Source organism: Chiloscyllium plagiosum, chromosome 1 (genome assembly GCF_004010195.1).
Source record: "Chiloscyllium plagiosum isolate BGI_BamShark_2017 chromosome 1, ASM401019v2, whole genome shotgun sequence".
Classification (NCBI taxonomy): Eukaryota; Metazoa; Chordata; class Chondrichthyes; order Orectolobiformes; family Hemiscylliidae; genus Chiloscyllium; species Chiloscyllium plagiosum.
Window position 1 is genome coordinate 107,895,804 of NC_057710.1, and position 18,136 is coordinate 107,913,939.

The 18,136-nt window shown below is 39.2% G+C and overlaps 1 protein-coding gene across 6 annotated transcripts in view; it reads left to right on the plus strand.

Annotated features, from left to right (window-relative positions):
* The window catches only part of ccdc149a (coiled-coil domain containing 149a), a 144,742-nt gene that overhangs the window by 82,977 nt on the left and 43,629 nt on the right, over window positions 1-18,136 (plus strand). For all 6 annotated transcript variants that reach the window (XM_043693817.1, XM_043693826.1, XM_043693837.1 and 3 more), the window contains exons 7-8: window positions 11,332-11,404; window positions 14,427-14,511. In XM_043693817.1, coding sequence (XP_043549752.1) covers window positions 11,332-11,404; window positions 14,427-14,511 — 158 coding nt within the window. The remainder of the gene's footprint in view (window positions 1-11,331; window positions 11,405-14,426; window positions 14,512-18,136) is intronic.

The following is an 18,136-nucleotide window of genomic DNA, read 5'->3' on the forward strand; positions in this document are numbered from 1 at the left end:
CTGGGATAAATCCCATCCAGCCTGGGGGACTTACATCTATTTTCACACTCTCCAGAATTGCTAACACCTCTTCCTTGTGAACTTCAATTTTGTCTAGTCTAATAGCCTGGATGTCAGAGTTCTCCTCAACAACATTGTCTTCTTCCCGTGTGAATACTGACAAAAAACATTCATTCAGTATTTCCACTATCTTCTCGGACTCCATGCACAACTTCCCACTACTATCCTTGACTGGCCCTCATCCTTGTCTAGTCGTTCTTTTATTCCTGATATACCTATAGAAACTTTAAGGTTTTCCTTGACCCCATCTGCCAATGACTTCTCATGTTCCCTCCCGGCTCTTCTTAGCTCTCTCTTTAGGTCTTTCCTGACTAACTTGTAACTCTCAAGCAGCCTAACTGAGCCTTCATGTCTCATCCTAACATAAACCTTCTTCCTCCTCTTGACAAGACAGTCAACTTCATTAGTAAACCATGACTCCCTCACTCGACCATTTCCTCCCTACGTGACAAGTACATACTTATCAAGGATCCGCAGTAGCTGTCCCTTGAATAAGCTCCACTTTTCAATTGTGCTGATCCCCTCAAGTTTCCTTCGCCATCCTATGCATCTTACATCTTGCCTAATTACATCATAATTGCCTTTCACCCAGCTGTAGCTCTTGCCCTGCATTATATACCTATCCCTTTCCATTGCTAAAGTAAACATAACCAAATTGTGGTCACTATCACCAAAGTGCTCACCTACTTCAAAATCTAACACCTGGCCTGGTTCATTACTTAGTACCAAATTTAACGTGGCCTCACCCCTTGTTGGCCTGTGTACACACTATTTGGAGATGCCGGTGTTGGACTGTAAAACTCTGTTATCTCACTTTTTAGACCTGATGTTTAGAATCAATCTAAACATCAGGTCATTGACAGAGAACACAGGGGGTTAACACCTTCAACATATTGTCTAGCTATCTCCATTGTTAACAGAGGTAACCCGAGAATGCAACTTTTAAAAAAAAGGGTTTTGTGATTTACACATGAAAGAAGTGAAACTATCACTGTATTCTAACAGATGAAAGGCTTAACAGACAATCAATTCTTCAATGTATAATTTCAGTTACATCACACTGCAAATTTTTGCTATAAATTCTGTGTTACGATCGAGCCCTCCACAATCACCTGATGAAGGAGCGTCGCTCCGAAAGCTAGTGTGCTTCCAATTAAACCTGTTGGACTATAACCTGGTGTTGTGTGATTTTTAGTCTTGATAACATCCTTGTAAATCTTTTTTTCATCCTTTCCAGTTTAATAACATTCTTCCTACGGAAGGATAACCAGAATTGTACACAGAACTCCAAATGTGGCCTTACCAATGTCTTGTACAGCTGTAACATGACATCCCAACTCCTATACTTGATGGTCTGGCCAATGAAGGCAAGTGAGCCAAATACCTTCTTCACCACCATGTCTACTTGTAACACCCCTTTCAATGAACTGTGTACCTGCACCCCTCGGTCTGTCTTCACCAACACTCTCTTGGGCCCTATCATTAACTGTGTAAGTCCTCCTCTGATTTGCCTTATCAAAATGCAACACCTTGCATTCACCTAAATTAAACTCTATCTGCCATTGCTCAGCCTCATGGCCCAATTTGTAGTCTTAGATAACCCTCTTCACTGTCCACTATTCCAAATTAAGCATTGCAAACTGTTTCAGGGCACTGACAGACTAGTTCCCTCCTACCAAATGTGCCTAAGCATTGAAAATAACATTTCGCTGATGTGGTGAATATTTATTTTTGTGAACATTATAACACCCCAGGGTACAGAGAGTTAAAAGAATAGTTAGGTGACAGAATTCAGTTCTACCCAGCAGTTGGTGAGGTGCTTGTAACAAGTGTTTCAACAGTCACTTTGGACAGTTCAGTCATGGAAAAGCTGCCGGATCCAGATAGTTGGAAAAAGAGACAGAGACAGGGACTGCATGTTGGAAGTGCTGATTTTTAGTGACATTGCAGAGAAATTTAACTTTACTGAGTACGGGGACTCAGTGAGAAGTCAAGAGCAGTTGAACAGCTTTGCGCAGTCAGAACTGAGAAAAGTCCTGGAGATTTGGGAAGTTCAGCTGGCTGTGTCTTGGTGGAAGTTGTCAGATGCTCAGAAGAAGGCTGTGAACATTAATACGTTAGCGCAGCTGAGAGAATGAGGGTTGAAAAGTCACAAGCAGTATTTGCTTCATACATGATTAAGACTGGAGCTCGGAAAACCCAGGCTCAGTGAAACTAACCGTTGGTAAAAATCTGGATTGTGCTTGTGAGTATGTACAGGAGTGCAGTTTTGGTGTTCAAGGGAGTGTAGACAGAGGACAGGAGGGTGAAGCAATTGTTTAGGTGGGCCATGATGGAATGGCTTTGGAGGAAGAGTTTCAAACGAGAATGGCAAAAGTGTGAATTTTAATGAGATTCTGTTAGAAATCAAGTTGTACATATATTGTAGATTGTATTATTGATGTAGCATGTATCACATTGTTGTTTGATGAAAACCTTGAAATCTTGTTGCTTCATTTTCATGGTAAATCCGGAATATCATCCTTTCTCTGCTTTAAAAGTTTAATTTACATAGCACCCTTTCATTCATATTCTAACCAGTGAAATTCAAAATGGATAAACTAGCAGCATTAAAATCTGGATTAGATTTCAAGAGACTGTTTGCTGTGGGTTAAAGTCCAGGGTTTACCTGCAAGCTATAGCATAGATAATCCTGGTACTCTCTGTCAGAAACAGTTAAAGCTGAAATTTAAATAGAACAAAATTATACAAATTGGCATAAGTCAAGAATCAGCAAAATAGGACTGAGAACAAATTCTTGCAGAATGCCACCCATAATTGAATTGCATTTACAGATAAAAGTTTTTTCTAGGAAGAGAATGATTTTAGGATGATGCACAGGGCAGCACATGGGAGAGGATTATATTGTTATGACTCACCAAAAGTAAGAGAAACTGTTATTGTGCCGTTTGTTGCTTTTTAACCCAGTCACAACATAAATATTTGACCTTTGGGTTTCTGTCCAATTGATAACCTGCACAAGTCAGTTTCAGCTGAAATACTTAAAGGAGAACTGTAAAGGAGAGAATTGAAGGATAATATAGGTGGGGAATGAGAAAACAGCTGTTTCATTTTAGAATATAGATCCTTACAGTGTGGAAGCAGGCCATTCAACCCATTGAATTCACTATGATCCTTTGAAGAGCATCCCACCCAGACCCAACCACCTCCCCCCCCATCCCAGTAATCCTGCATTTTCTATGGGTAACACACCTAGCCTGCATATCCCTGGACACTGTGGGCAATTTAGCACAGCCAGTCCACCTAACTTGCACATCTTTGGTCTATGTGAGGAAACTGGAGCAAACTCTCACAGACACGGGGGGAATGTGTAAACTTCATACAGACAGTCACCCAAGAGTGGACTTGAACCCTGGTTCCTGGTCCTGTGAGGCAGCAGTTCTAACCGCTGAGCCACTGTGCTGCCCAGTATTATTGCAGTTGCAATGTGGCTAGCCTGCAGATGGCCTTACAGGATGGCCTTGAGTGGTTCTGATCTGAGCCTGGGTTTGGATTCCAGGACCTCGGCAGATGCAACTGTAGTCTGGGCTTGCTGATACACAAGGGCACAAATGAATGGCAGTGGTAGGAACTGAAATACTGTTCACAGCTTCCTCCTTCGACTTAACACTATGTTGTTCAGAAGGAAAATATCCTTGCTATGGACAGCTGGAAAAGCCTCACTGAGAGACTATATGGATATTTATTAGATTAACAACAGGAATGTAATGCCATACTTTTTCATTTACTGGAAGAGTTTAGTAATCTAATTATGGCAAAAAAGGCACATTCAACCAATTGTTTATTACTGCATACCATACCAGACCAGAGGACTCAGTAGAGAGATGGAGAGCCAACTGGTGTTGGGTTAACCTGAGGGTCACCATGCCCAAGGTGAGGGGAGAGATGGAGAAGGAGATTCCTTCATGCTAACCTCAGCCAGTGAAGAAATTGAACCCTTGCTGTTAGTGTAACCCTGCATCGTCTGGTCAACTGAGCAAAGTGGGGTCAGTTCGTGTCTGGATGAGTGAAGTGTTATATTTTGTTGGGAAGAATAAGGAATCAATTCAAAATAGGATACTTATCTAAAACTGGTAAAGGAGCAAAGGGGATCTGAGTGCACCAGTTGTTGAAGGTGGCAAGATAGGTTTAGAAAGCAGTTGAAAAGACAACGTGGTTTGGAAACCTTTATAAATCACTGGCTCAGCTTGTACATGGAATTGGACACAGTGCTCATGATTTTAGTAGAGATGTGAAGGAATTGGGAAAGGTAGAGAATAGATTTATGAGAATAATTCCAAGGATGAGGATTCTCAGTTACTTGGGTAGTTGAAGAAGCTGGAGCTGATTTGGAGAAGGGAATGTTGAGACAATATTTGATTGCAATGTTCAAAATCAATCGGGATCTGGACAGAGTAGATAGGGAGAGATTATTCCCATTAGCAAAAGGGTCAAAAACCAGAGGACATTGATTTTAAGGTGATTTGTGAAAGAATGATTGCTGATGGGATGAAAATGTTTTTAGGATTTGGATTGCAATACCTGAGAAAGGTGGTGGAAGGCAATTCAATTGTGGCTTTTAAAAGGAAATTGGATCATTATCTGAAGGGGGGAAAAAGCATCAAGGTCACGGGAAAAGCTTGGGGGAGTAGGACTAACAGAGTTGCTATTGCAGAGAGACAGCATGGATAATAAACGTAAATGGCCTCCTCTGTGCTGATTACAGCTTGTCAGAAAAGCTTTGTCTCCTTTCCATAACACTCTCCTGTTTAATATCCAGCTCTATATCTGCTTAGAAAAGAATGGCCAGTGTACTATTTTTAAACCTCATTTTCAAATCTTGCCATTTCTTTCTTTCTGCTTAAAAGGTCACATCTCACAATAAAACTCATTTTTCTTTTTATTTCCTTTTGACAGTCTCATTCTCACTTGAATATCGCAGCCAGGGAGTGATGTTTTATAGGAGCATAAATGTCATCCTTAAATTACAATAGCTGTTGACACTGAAGCGTAGATTATCTGAAATGGGTCCAGTTTACACCCGAATGGTTAAAAGCAAGTTTTGTTCTGGCAGAAATGGAATTATTTTTACTCAATTTTCTGAGATGTGCTCATGATCGTAATCTTGTACTGTTTGAAATCTGTGTTTCAGTGGCAAATTACATGAAAGTGAAAAATGTAGGGGAGTTAGAGGGGGAGAAAGCCTTCTTTGGGAAAGTTAAGAAGACATCACAACCAGGATTTGCCAAAGTTGACAGAGGAGATCAGAAAATGACACACAAAAACAGAATCATTTGGCACCTTGATTATCCAAAGATTATAAGCCTTCAAGGCTTGATTTTATATCAATCTTCTAGCTCCTGGTATTCTGACAGGACCATGTGTCTATATTGTCTTACTTTCCCCATCTCTGTTCAATATCCTATCAAGCAGTTTATATACTTAGCCTGGCACCAGATAGCTAACACACATTATGAAACTTTAACTGCTGCTTGCAAAAAGTGCAATCTATCCCCTTAATTAGTGGATCACTTACAACTATCACTTTCCCCACCACCATTTCCAACTCCACCTGTTGGCTAACCTTTGGCTTCAAACTGCTACAGTCATCCTTCTGTCTGTCTACCAAAAGTCCGTATCATTGTGTTTACAGGCAGTAATACATTGTGCCTATTTGATAGCATCAGTTGCTGCAGATCCTCATTCTCCATCTTGCTGGGTTCTCTTTATTCAGTGCGTTATTGATCATATCAACCTCATTCTGAGCCTGAATCTCCCTACAAGGCATAACTGAAGTCTGGAGGAAACCATTCAGATATTCCTCCTCCTCCTCCCTTATGAGGTAGGTTGGCTGCTGTGCACACTGAAATGCAATGAGTATGTTGGAGAGATTTGAGATGGCAACATATACTGCAAATGTGTTTACTTAAGATAGTAGTTCTGTACAGAAACCCCATCAAACTCCATTCCAGACACATAAGATGCCGTGTCATATCTCAATTAATAGTTATATATTGATGAAAAAATATGTCTAGTTTTTCAGCTTTAGGAGTATTTAGTGCTAATATAATTGGAAATATAATAAAAGAGACAGTAGCAACATGGATATGACATTGAATTGCAGGAAACAGAGTTTACATTTTTTTGAAACTTTTCAGTTTGCACTTATCAGGACAATTCACTAGCACACCAAAAACAATGGAAATGCTTTATTAGAGGAAAGTGCTGATGGGTTGGCAAATGGATTCTGACTGATAGTGGGAAGGAGAATGTACCAGCTAGATGACTATCTGTTAACTGACAAACTTTGTTTAAATTTTAAACACACAGTTGACTCTCATTGGTCAAGACAGTGCCAGAGGAATGAACTAGGGAATGGCTGTCACCATTTTGCTAAGTTGAGACAGGTTGCGTTATGTATATATCAATCAATAGGGCCATGTACAATAATAATAATAATATCCAGTGCACACAAGTGCACCTCACAGCAAGTCCAAATGCCAATCTTAAACCAGTTGTCAGCATAATTCTTTGAGGAGAAAGTGAGGTCTGCAGATGCTGGAGATCAAAGTTGAAACTTTATTGCTGGAACAGCACAGCAGGTCAGGCAGCATCCAGGGAACAGGAGATTCGACGTTTCGGGCACATGCCCTTCTTCAGGACATTTAGGATTACTTAGTAAATGTTGTCCAAACTGTGAATGATATCTAATATTGGACACTGTTTTGAGTTTTGTAATTGTACCAGTAATTATGTTCTTAGCGAAAGGTGAAATAAGACAGCTGAAAAATTTGAGTTTGGGGGTGGGGGGGAGGGGTGCATGTGAAGGGTGGGGAGGGGAGGGCCAATGGCCTAGTCGTTTTATCATTACATTATTAATCCACACCCAGATAATGTTCTGGGGATCCAGGTTTAGTTCCCACCATGGCAGATAGTGGAATCTGAATTCAATACAAATCTGAAATTAAGAGTCCAACGATGACCAAGGAACTATTGTCGATTGTCAGAAATAAAACAAATCTGGCTCACTAAAATCCTTTAGGAAAGGAAATCTGCCATCCTTACCTGGTCTGGCCTACATTTGACACCAGACCAACAGTGGTGTGGTTGACTCTTAACTGCTGTCTGGGAAATTAGGGATGGACAATAAATGTTGGCCCGCATCCCATGAATAAATCTTTAAAGAATGCGGACATAGAGTCGAAGAGATGTACAGCACGGAAACAGACCCTTTGGTCCAACTTGTCCATACCGACCAGATATCTTACCCTTATCTAGTCCCACTTTCCAACACCTGGCCCATATCCCTCTAAACCCTTCCTATTTATATACCCATCCAGATGCCTTTTAAATGTTGCAATTGTACTAGCCTCCACCACTTCCTCTGGCAGCTCATTTCATACATGCACTACCCTTAGGTTCCTTTTATATCTTTCCCTTCTCACCCTAAATCTATGCCCTCTAGTTTTGGACTCCCCCGCCACCCCAGGGAAATGACATTGTCTATTTACTCTATCCATGCCTCTCATGATTTTATAAACCTATGAGGTCATCCCTCAGCCTCCGACACTCCAGCCTATTCAACCTCTCTCTATAGCTCAAATCCTCCAACCATGGCAACATCCTTTATAAATCTTTTCTGAACCTTTTCAAGTTTCACAACATACTTCCAATAGGAAGGAGACCAGAACTGCACGCACCATTCCAAAAGTGGCCTGACCAACATCCTGTACAGCCACAACATGACCTCCCAACCTCTCTACTCATTATGCTGACCAAGAAAGGAACACATACCAAACGCCTTCTTCACTATCCTATCTACCTGCACCTCCTCTTTCAAGGAGCTATGGACCTGCACTCCAAGGTCTCTTTGTTCAGCAACACTCCTTAGGGCCTTACCATTAAGTGTATAAGTCCTGCTAAGATTTGCTTTCCCAAAATGCAGCACCTAACATTTATCTAAATTAAGCTTCATCTGCCACTTCTCAGCCGATTGGCCCATCTGGTCAATATCTTGTTGTAATCTCAGGTAACCCTCTTCGCTGTCCACTGCACCTCCAATTTTGCAGTCATCTTCAAACTTACTAATTACACCTACTATGTTCATATCCAAATCATTTATATAAATGACAAAATATAGTGGACTCAGCACTGATCCTTGTGGCACTCCACTGGTCACAGGCCTCCAGTCTGAAAAACAAATCTCCACCACCATCCTCTGTCTTCTACCTTCGAGCCAGTTCTGTATCCAAATGGCTTGTTCTTCCCTGTCTTCCGTGAGATCTAACCTTGCTAACCAGTCCCTCATGGGCAACCTTGTCGAACGCCTTACTGAAGTCCATATAGATCACGTCCATCGCACTGCCCTCATCAATCCTCCTTGTTATTTTTTCCAAAAACTCATTCAACTTTGTGAAACATGATTTCCTACACACAAAACCATGTTGACTATCCCTAATCACTCCTTGTCTTTCCAAATATGTGTACATCCTGTCCCTCAGGATTCCCTCCAACAACTTGCCCACCACTGACGTCAGGCTCACTGGTCTATAGTTCCCTGGCTTGTCCTTACCACCATTCTTAAACGGTGGCACCACGTTAGCCAACCTCCAGTCTTCTGCCACCTCACCCGTAACTATCGATGATACAAATATCTCAGCAAGAGGCCCACCAATCACTTCCCTAGCTTACCACAGAGTTCTAGGGTACACCTGATCCGGTCCTGGGGATTTATCCACCTTTATGCATTTCAAGACTTCCTCCTCTGTAATATGGGCAAGTTTCAAGGTGTCACCATCTATTTCCCTGCATTCTGTATCTTCCATGTCCTTTCCAAAGTAAACACTGATGTAAAATACTCATTTCGTATCTCCCCCATCTCCTGCGGCTCCACACAAAGGCTTACTTGCTGATCTTTCAGGGGCCCTATTTGCTCCCTCATTACCCTTTTGTCCTTGACATGTTTAGTAGATCAGTAACTTGCCTCTTGTGAACTTCCAACCAGATATGCTGTTTGATACCTCAGTCTTTGGGATAATTTGTTTACATATTTAACATCATACCAACTCTATGATTTATATACCATATCATTCATCTTTCTTCTTTGCATGATCAGACTCATCTACAGACTCATCTACAGACTCATTCTTTTCTGCCTTTGTTTCTGCCTATGATATTTCTTTAGAGCTGTCTGTGTCGTTTGTCTGATTTGTCTGAGAAAGTACTGAATTGGATGATTAACCATGATAATTTTACATGGAAGAACAGGCTTGAAGGGCCTGTATTTCCTATTTTCTATGTTTCTCTGCCCTTTTATGAGCGCACATGTGCACATTTGGTTTGAAGGGGTATAGTTTAAGTAATCTGTTTTACAGATTGTTAAAGGATACATTTATTTATAATTTTTGTTAATTGATGAAATCCATTCTGAATTTCTTTTGTCCTAGATTGCAGTCAATGTCAGACAAATTAACCATCTTTATGATTCAGGTGGTCATTTTTATATTTGTGATGGTTCGTAGAATAGTGTGGCTTGATTTCCAGTGTACTTTCCCCATCAGGGTTGTGACAGTTATCAGAATGGGCAAACAATTGGAAGATTACTTTTAATACCTAGAAGTGTGAAGTGATTCATTTTGAAAGAATGCAGGGAGACTATATAAATCAAAGAGCAAAGTTCTAAAGGGGTATAAGAGTGTGTCTTAATAATTGAAAGTGGCAGGATTGCTTCAGAGAATGATTAATAAAACATATGGCATTTTCAGTTTTATCAATAGGGTCATTGAATACAAAAGCAATGAATTTATGTTAAAAAAAATTTCTGGTTCAGCTGCAGCTAAAGTCCACACTTGAGAGAGTGCACAAATGATTCTTGAGAATGTTTTCATGGATGAAGACCTCCAGTTACAGAGTGAAATTGAAGAAGTTGAAACTGAACTCCTCAGAAGGGAAGTTTGAAATATTTGATGGAGATATTCAAAATGCTGAAGATTCTAGACAGTGTATGTGGGGGAAATGTTCTCACTGGAAAAGATTGAGAATGAGAGGGGGCAGATTTGAAAGTAATTGGCCAAAATAACAATGGTGACAGAAGAATGATTTTATTTTTATGAAGTCTGTGGTTAGGATCTGGAATGTGCTGTCTGTAACTGTGCTGGAAGCAGGTTCAATTGAGGATTCAGATGGAAATCAGATTATTACCTGAAATTGCTCTGTTAAATGGCTTAGCAAGCCACTCAGTAGGGGAGGCGATGGCCTAGTGGTTTTATTGCTGGTTTGTTGATCCAGAGGCCTAGGTAATGTTCTGGGGACCTGGGTTTGCATCCTGCCATGGCAGATGGTGAAGTTTGAATTCAGTAAAAATCTCAAATGAAGAGCCTAATGGTGACTATGAATCCATTAGCAACTGTTGGAAAAACCCATCTGGGTCACTAATGTTGTTTAGGGAAGGAATCTGCCACCCTTACCTGGTCTTGCCTATATGTAATTCCAGACCCATAGCAATTGCCTTCTGGGCAATTAGAGATGGGCAATAATGCCTGGCCAGCAACACCCTCATCCCATGAATGAATAAAGAAAAAACTAAAGTTTAAGGGGAGGCTAGGGACAGCAATGATGCCCATGACTGACTTTTTTTAAAAAAAGGAAGAAAGGATGGAGTAGCTCTGTTTCTGTGGTTTAACCATTTTGTGATTCTGTGATTGCCTCTACAATGCTTTGAGATTTCTGGTGGTCATGTAAAACAAGTATTTCTTTCTACAGGTCAACTCTGGTAATAATTCTTGGCTGTAAGTTCATTTCTCTGAGACATTTTCTGTGGTTGTGTGTCTCCGATCGATCTTGTCTGCAGCTCTGGCCCTTTGATTGATCTCGATCTGGGCTAGGACTCTGACAGCATCTAATGAAGATAGTACAATGTGCAAATGAAAATATTGCTGATTATTCCATTTAAGTACAAACTTCCAAATATTAGAGCAAACTATCTTAAATATATTAAATGAATCAGTATGAATACAATAATTTGTTGTGATGAAGAGCAAGTTGACATATGACAATGAGATCACTGATGCTCTGAGCATGACCTTCAATAAAAGTGCACTGTTCAAGCTCACATTTAGAAAGGTAGCCTTGTAGTACCTTCAATCCAGTTTTGAAAACGTGTCAATCTGTTTTGTCTTTAGGAAAGCAAGGGCAAAGTCACATGGTTTCAGTTCCTCTTTTTCTAATTTCTAGGTACCTGCATGAACATTTGAAACAGATCCAGGAAGAAGTCAACATTCTTAAAAATAACATTTCAAAATATAAGGTATTGTTCACTGTAACAAATTATTGGTCCCCAGTTAAACCTCATTCTTTCATTAGCAAAAAGCAATAGTCAATGTACATTGTAGTCAACTCAAATTTTAAATGGTGCAATTATACTGTCAGTCCTTCAGTGTTTCTGTACTAAGGTGCGTGCCATTAAAATATCCAAAATGATCCTTGTCACCTATTCAATCAAAATTGCTGTGCTTTGATTCTTTTCTTTACAACTCTGCAAGATTTTTATGACTTAAAGATTTAAACAAAGTCGAAAGATCACAGATTTTTTCAAATTGGCAAGATTGTATTTATCAATTCATTTGCGTTTTAAGACCTTTATTAAGATTTCAGCCTTTCCCATTAGCCTAGTGTTGAACTTATTATTTTAGCTGAGAGCTGTAATACTCATGGATAAAGACTGATTCTGCAGCTAAATCATTTAAGAGGACACAATTTCACAGAGAGCAACAACAGCGTTTATTTAACCCAAGAATTAGATAGTTGTACTTCTTAAATGCTCCCTTAATATTGTTTACCTCAAATCCCTGGCAACTTGCTTTGGACATTTCTTGACAGGCAGTGACTACACTTCGTCATTAAGAGTTTAGAATGCATACCCAGTAGTAACAACCATAGAATGATAGACATTAAAGCCCACAAGGCAGCCAATTAGCTCATCATATTAATGTTACCACTAAAGCATTGTCCATTTTCTGCTTTAAATACTCAATGCCATGAAACATTCTTTGTTCAACTCCACTTTATTTAAATAAATCATGATTTCATTCTTAGTAACAACTTAAAATCGATCAGTGCTTGAGTCCCCAACTAGAGAAAATAGTCTTTCTGTTTTAGCTCTATCAAAATTAAAATTCATAATTAAAATAAAAAATCTCATCCTCTCTGTTCTATTGTAAATAGCTCCAGATACTCAAAACCAAACTTTCACAATTTTGGTGCCATTTAGTTGAACAGAGACCTAAAGCGCAGGTACATAATTTCTTGAAAGTGGTATCACAGGTAGTGAAGAAGACATTTGGCACACTTGCCTTCATTGGTCAGACCATGGAGTATAGGAGTTGGGATGTCAGTGTTATGGTTGTACAGGACATTGGTGAGGCCACGTTTGGAGTACTGCATGCAGTTCTGGTCACCCTGCTGTAGGAAGGATGTTATTAAATTGGAAAAGGTGCAGACAAGATTTGCAAGGATGTTATCCCAACTGGAAGGTTTGAATTATAAGGAAAGGCTGGATAGGCTGGGACTTGTTTCCCTGGAGTATAGGAGGTTGAGGTGTGACCTTATAGAAGTTTATAAAGTCACGAGAGGCATGGATAAGGAGAATAGTGAAGGTCTTTCCTCTAGGGTAGGGGAGTTCAAAACTAGAGGGCATATGTTTAAGGTCAGAGGGGAAAAATTAAAAGGGGCCTGAGGGGCAGCATTTTCAAACAGAGAGTTGTGCATATATGGAATCAACTGCCAGAGGAATTGGTAGAGGCAGGTACAGTTACAACATTTAAAAGACATTTGGACAGGTATATAAATTGGAAAGGTTTAGAGGGATGTTAGCCAAACGTAGGCAAATCAGACTAGTTTAGTTTGGGGAAAACTGGTTGGGATAGACAAGTTGGAAGGAAGCATTTGTTTCTGTGCTATATGACTCTGTGACTTTGAGTATGATTCTGTGCTACATACTTCAGTTTTAATGTTTAAATGCCCTTCCTATAGAAGAGTGCTCCAAGTTGGACACATTACTGTAATAAAAATAGAAATTGCCAGAAAAGCTCAGCAGATCTGACAGCATCTGTGGAGAGAAATCAGTTAACGTTTTGGGCCGAGTGACCCTTGCTCAGTTCCTTCAGATTTTATTTAGTTGTTAACTAATTGCCACTTCACTTCTCTGCATGTCCACCTTGAAGAAGCTGTGCTCTTCTCTGCGACAAGATTTCCGTTCCAATCTTTCTTCTTGTCCACTGACGTTAATTTCACTGTCTTTTCCTGGTGTTTGACCAGATATTTGCTAAAACGCATTTCCACATCCAAGTCACATTCCTCAGTGACTGCCTCCAGCTCAGACTCACTCTTCATGGATTCCAACTCAACTTTCATCCTTCATGTTTTGAATCCACCAGGATCATAGGTCTCTCTGCAATGTTCAACAATCTACGGATAGTTGCTCTTTTCGCATTCTGAGGAAGGGTCACTCAACCCAAAACGCTAACTCTGATTTCTCTCGACAGATGCTGCAGAGCTGCTGAGCTTTTCCAGCAATTCTATTTTTGTTTCTGATTTACAGCAGTTCTTTCAGTTTTTATATTGCAGTAACCATGACCAAAATGTTTGAGTACAGATTAATCATTATTTATTGAAAATTTTGTGGCACATTCATAAAATAGAAAATTCTCTTTCTCTTTATGGCTTTACTGGGTGTCTGGTTTTCAAGCAAATATGATATTTGAATGCCAGTGGGATAGGCAGTGTTTTGCATAAATTCAATATTACTACTTTATTGTACTGAGTGCTTCTGTTTCTAAACCCTAACTTACTGCTATGTTCCAAAGTAGAAAATTTAAGAAATTAGGTATTTCCTGTCCAACTTTCTTTCTCACCTTGAGGAAGAAATTAATTTGTGTTTGATTCACTTCATTTCCTGACTCCCCACAAATATAAAGCAATCAAAGTACTTTACCATTTCTTGTTGGACTGAAAATGATTTTTTTTAAAAAATGAATTATTTGTCTGTCAGGACATTTCATGGAACCTATTATTTTATTTTTTAGTTACTTTGAAATATATTTTGTTGGTTCCCTGTGTAATTTCTAAGTCTAATGAGATATATATATTCAGTATTTACTGTAGTGGTTAAGGTTAACAATCAGACGGAACTGCTAATTGGTTACTTTCATACCTGGCCTTTATTGATCAGTTGAGCCAGATGATGTTCTGTTTTGAGACTGAGGAAACTGGCTTTCGTTAATATTAAAAGTCGTGCTGCCTCTTCATTTTATAATGTATGTTTCATTTAGAATGCTCTTGAACGTAAAAAGCACCCAAAGCCAAGTGGAAGAAGCAGCAGTAGCGCACTTACAGGAGTTCTTTCTGCAAAACAAGGTGAGCTGTTCTTTGAAACAAGATTTGTTAAAAGAAGTATTCTTCCTCTTCCTGTCCAGTTGGATATTTTACTATCATGTTCTTGAACTGTTTTACACCCACCCTGTCAAACCACTACTTAATTCTTCAGTCTGCAGAATTTAAATGTTGCATTAATGCAAACTAATTCGGGAGTTTTGCAATTATAAACAGGTTTTAGATTACTTACACTGTGGAAACAGGCCCTTCAGCCCAACAAGTCCACACTGACCCTCTGAAGAGCAACCCACCCAGACCCATTGCCCTACACCTAACACTACGGGCAATTTTAGAATGGCCAATTCACCTAACCTGCACATCTTTGGACTGTGGGAGGAAACCAGAGCACTCGGAGGAAACCCACGCAGACAGGGGGAGAATGTGCAAACTCCACACAGACAGTTGCCTGAGGTGGGAATTGAACCCGCGTCCCTGGCGCTGTGAGACAGCTCTGCTAACCACTGTGCCACCGTGCTGCCCCCACTGTGCCACCGTGCCACCCCCAGAGAAGCCCTCCACCCAAAATATTATTAAACTTACCATATGCCCCTAGTTCTAGTCCATTTTCTTAGCCCAGACAAATTTACCCTTTAGATAGTTTCACCAAATTCAAGGAAGTTGGATAGGGTTCATTAGGATTCTTGTATATCTGTGAGATCATATACTGAATGAATCCGAGTCTGTAAGGCAGGCTAACCTCTCTACACTAGACCAATAGTGAGTGTTGAGAACTGGGAGTAATAATTCTTTGTTTATAAGTCTTACCAATTTGTTGTATGTTACTTTTAAAGTAAACATAGATTAATTTTATTTTTCTGTTGTGATGAAATATGTACAAAGTATATTAGATTGTTGGATTTGGATAGAAGCAAATAGAAGTAGTGTAGTGCTTTTGAAAGTTTTTCAAGAATGCCAGAAGGTCATTCTGGATCAGTTACATAAATGCAGAGTCTGAGGAAGACACATGACTCCAGTGAAGTGCTGACATCCCTGTGGTTTTAATAGAATAAAATGTTTATATTTCTGAGTTTATGGCAGGCAGAATAAACAGAACAAATTAATTAGATTTGTTTTGACTTCAGTTTAAAAGAAAAAATGAGTTTGTTCAAAAGATAAATTGTTTTCACTTAGCAGGTGTTTTGTTCAGTTTCGTTCAGGGGAACCTGCATTGTTTTAGTCTGTGAATTATTGAAACTGGAAGAGTTTAGGATAGAAGGTACAAGTTGTTTAAACTAAAAACATTTTGACCGTCAGGATTATTTATGCCACCAGATGCACAAGTGTTGTAAAATTGATTCTACAGATCAAGAAAATAAAATTGAAAAGCTTCAATTAGGTAAAGATTTCAAAGTTAAGGTAGAATAAATATTTTTCTTGGATTGAGTCTTTGTAAGAGATAATGCTGGAAACAGGTTGAAGCTTTGTTTTGCTGTTGTGTTAAGATCTTTCTAAATTGTATTTTGCATCTGTATCTCATTGTTGTCCTGTTTGTGTAATTAATTTATATTTCGCTATTGAAGAAGACTTACAACTTACACAATGTGGAAATTTTTTTTGACAAACCATTGCTTTAAGTATAAATATTAAGCATATGATCTATTAAGTCAGGTTATATTCTGGGATCTGACTACTCAATAATAGCTTCAGCTGAGATTGTAACAGAGTGGGAATCTTTGTGGAGTCAGAACTGAATGAATTTAAGATAGACCCGTGTCTCTTTTAAAGAAATGACTATGTAGAGTTTCTAGATACAAAATGAGAGTGTTGTAGTGAAGTTTCTTGCCTTGTTTGGACTTTCAAAATGACTTTGAAAGTTGCCAAGACTTTTCTGGGAGTAGAACAGGTAACAGTGGATGTTTTGAAGTCTTTGGCTGAGCTTAAGCTGAGTCAGGAGATAAATTAATGGTAGAGATGAAAGTGGAATCTCATAAGGATGAGATGTTTAATGTAGTCATCCAGCCTTTAGAATTTCTAGTGTGTTATCACTAGAATTAGCTAAGATTCAGCTAGAAATGAAAAAGAGAATTGACAGAAAGAGGAAAAGAATGAAAGGACTTGAATTGGAAGGAAAAGACAATGAAACAAAATGGAAATGGAGGATAAAGATAATTGAAAATAAGAAAACTTAAATTGGAGTGTGAGGAGAGACAAAAACAAGAAAAAGACAGAATTTAAAAATCGCGAACTCCAAAGAGATAAGGGAATCAGGCAATCTGATTTGGCAAGAGAAAAGCTCAGGCTGAAACAAGAAAGAAGGAACAGTAGATCAGGGGATAATTTTGATTCTGGTCAGAGATTTTATTTGACTGGAAATCGATGCTTAATGCGTAAATTTACTGAGAATGGAGTGAACAAATGTTTTAAGTCATTCTAAAAGGTAGCTGGGCAGTTGAGATGGCTAAACATTCCTTGACTTTAATGCACGATGTGTTTAGATAGGTGCAGCACTGACTGTAAGCCAGCTGCCAGAGGAACAGTCCACAAACTACGAAACAATTGTTTTTTAAAACAAAACCCAAGTTATTCCCAAAGCTTATTAATTCAAATTTAGGACTACAAGAAAGAAGTTTAATCTGATGTTTGCAGAAATTGCAAGAGAAAAAAAGTGCTGTGGGATCAATGTTTTCAATCACAAGTAAGAGAAATTATTTGAGGAAGTGACAGAAATAATGATTATGGAAGCATTCACAAACAGTATTCCAGTTAACCTTAAAACTTACTTAGATGAGCATCATATATCAAGAATCTGAGAAGCAGCAGTTCCAGTGTATATCTTTGATATCTCACACATGTGGGAAGATGGCGATTTAGGAATTCTGTGGGAAATTGGAAGAACAAAATGTCTGCAGATGAAAAGAAGTATTAGTTTTAGTGAACAACAACACGACACCAAAATACTAAGAGAGAGGCTAGAATGTAAAGAAAACAATATCCTTCCATTGTAGTAAGACTAGTTACACCAACATTGATTGCTGGAAATTACTGGGAGACTGATTTGCAATGGTAGGGATGGCTAAGAAATTTCCAGAAAAAGCAAACCAGGAAAGGAGGTAGGAACTAAAACTATGATGGCAGTATAAAGATAACACATCTCCTTAACTACTTAGAAAGGTGAGATGTGTCAGTACCGGCAAGAAAATTCTTTCTCAACTCTTGAGAACTATCACTGGAGATTCTGAATATTTGATCACAAAGCGGAGATATTTCCTAGTGTTTCAAACTGACCAGGTAAATCACTAAAAATATTGAGATACATTGGAGCAAGTCTGTCAATAATACTGGCTGGTCATGCAATTTATCTTCCAGAGTGGCTCGTGAAGGAGCAAATCTTACTCAGAGGTATACATGGAGTTATAAACCAGTTCCACTTTACAGAGTAGGAGTACAGAGTGACTTTGCATGTAGAGAAGTTGTGTTTGGAGTAGTAGAACATATCTTGGGTGACCGAATCGACACGGACATTTACTATAAACCGACCGACTCCCACAGCTACCTAGACTACACCTCCTCCCACCCTGCCCCCTGTAAAAACGCCATTCCATATTCCCAATTCCTTCTTCTCTACCGCATCTGCTCCCAGGAGGACCAGTTCCAAAACCGTACAACC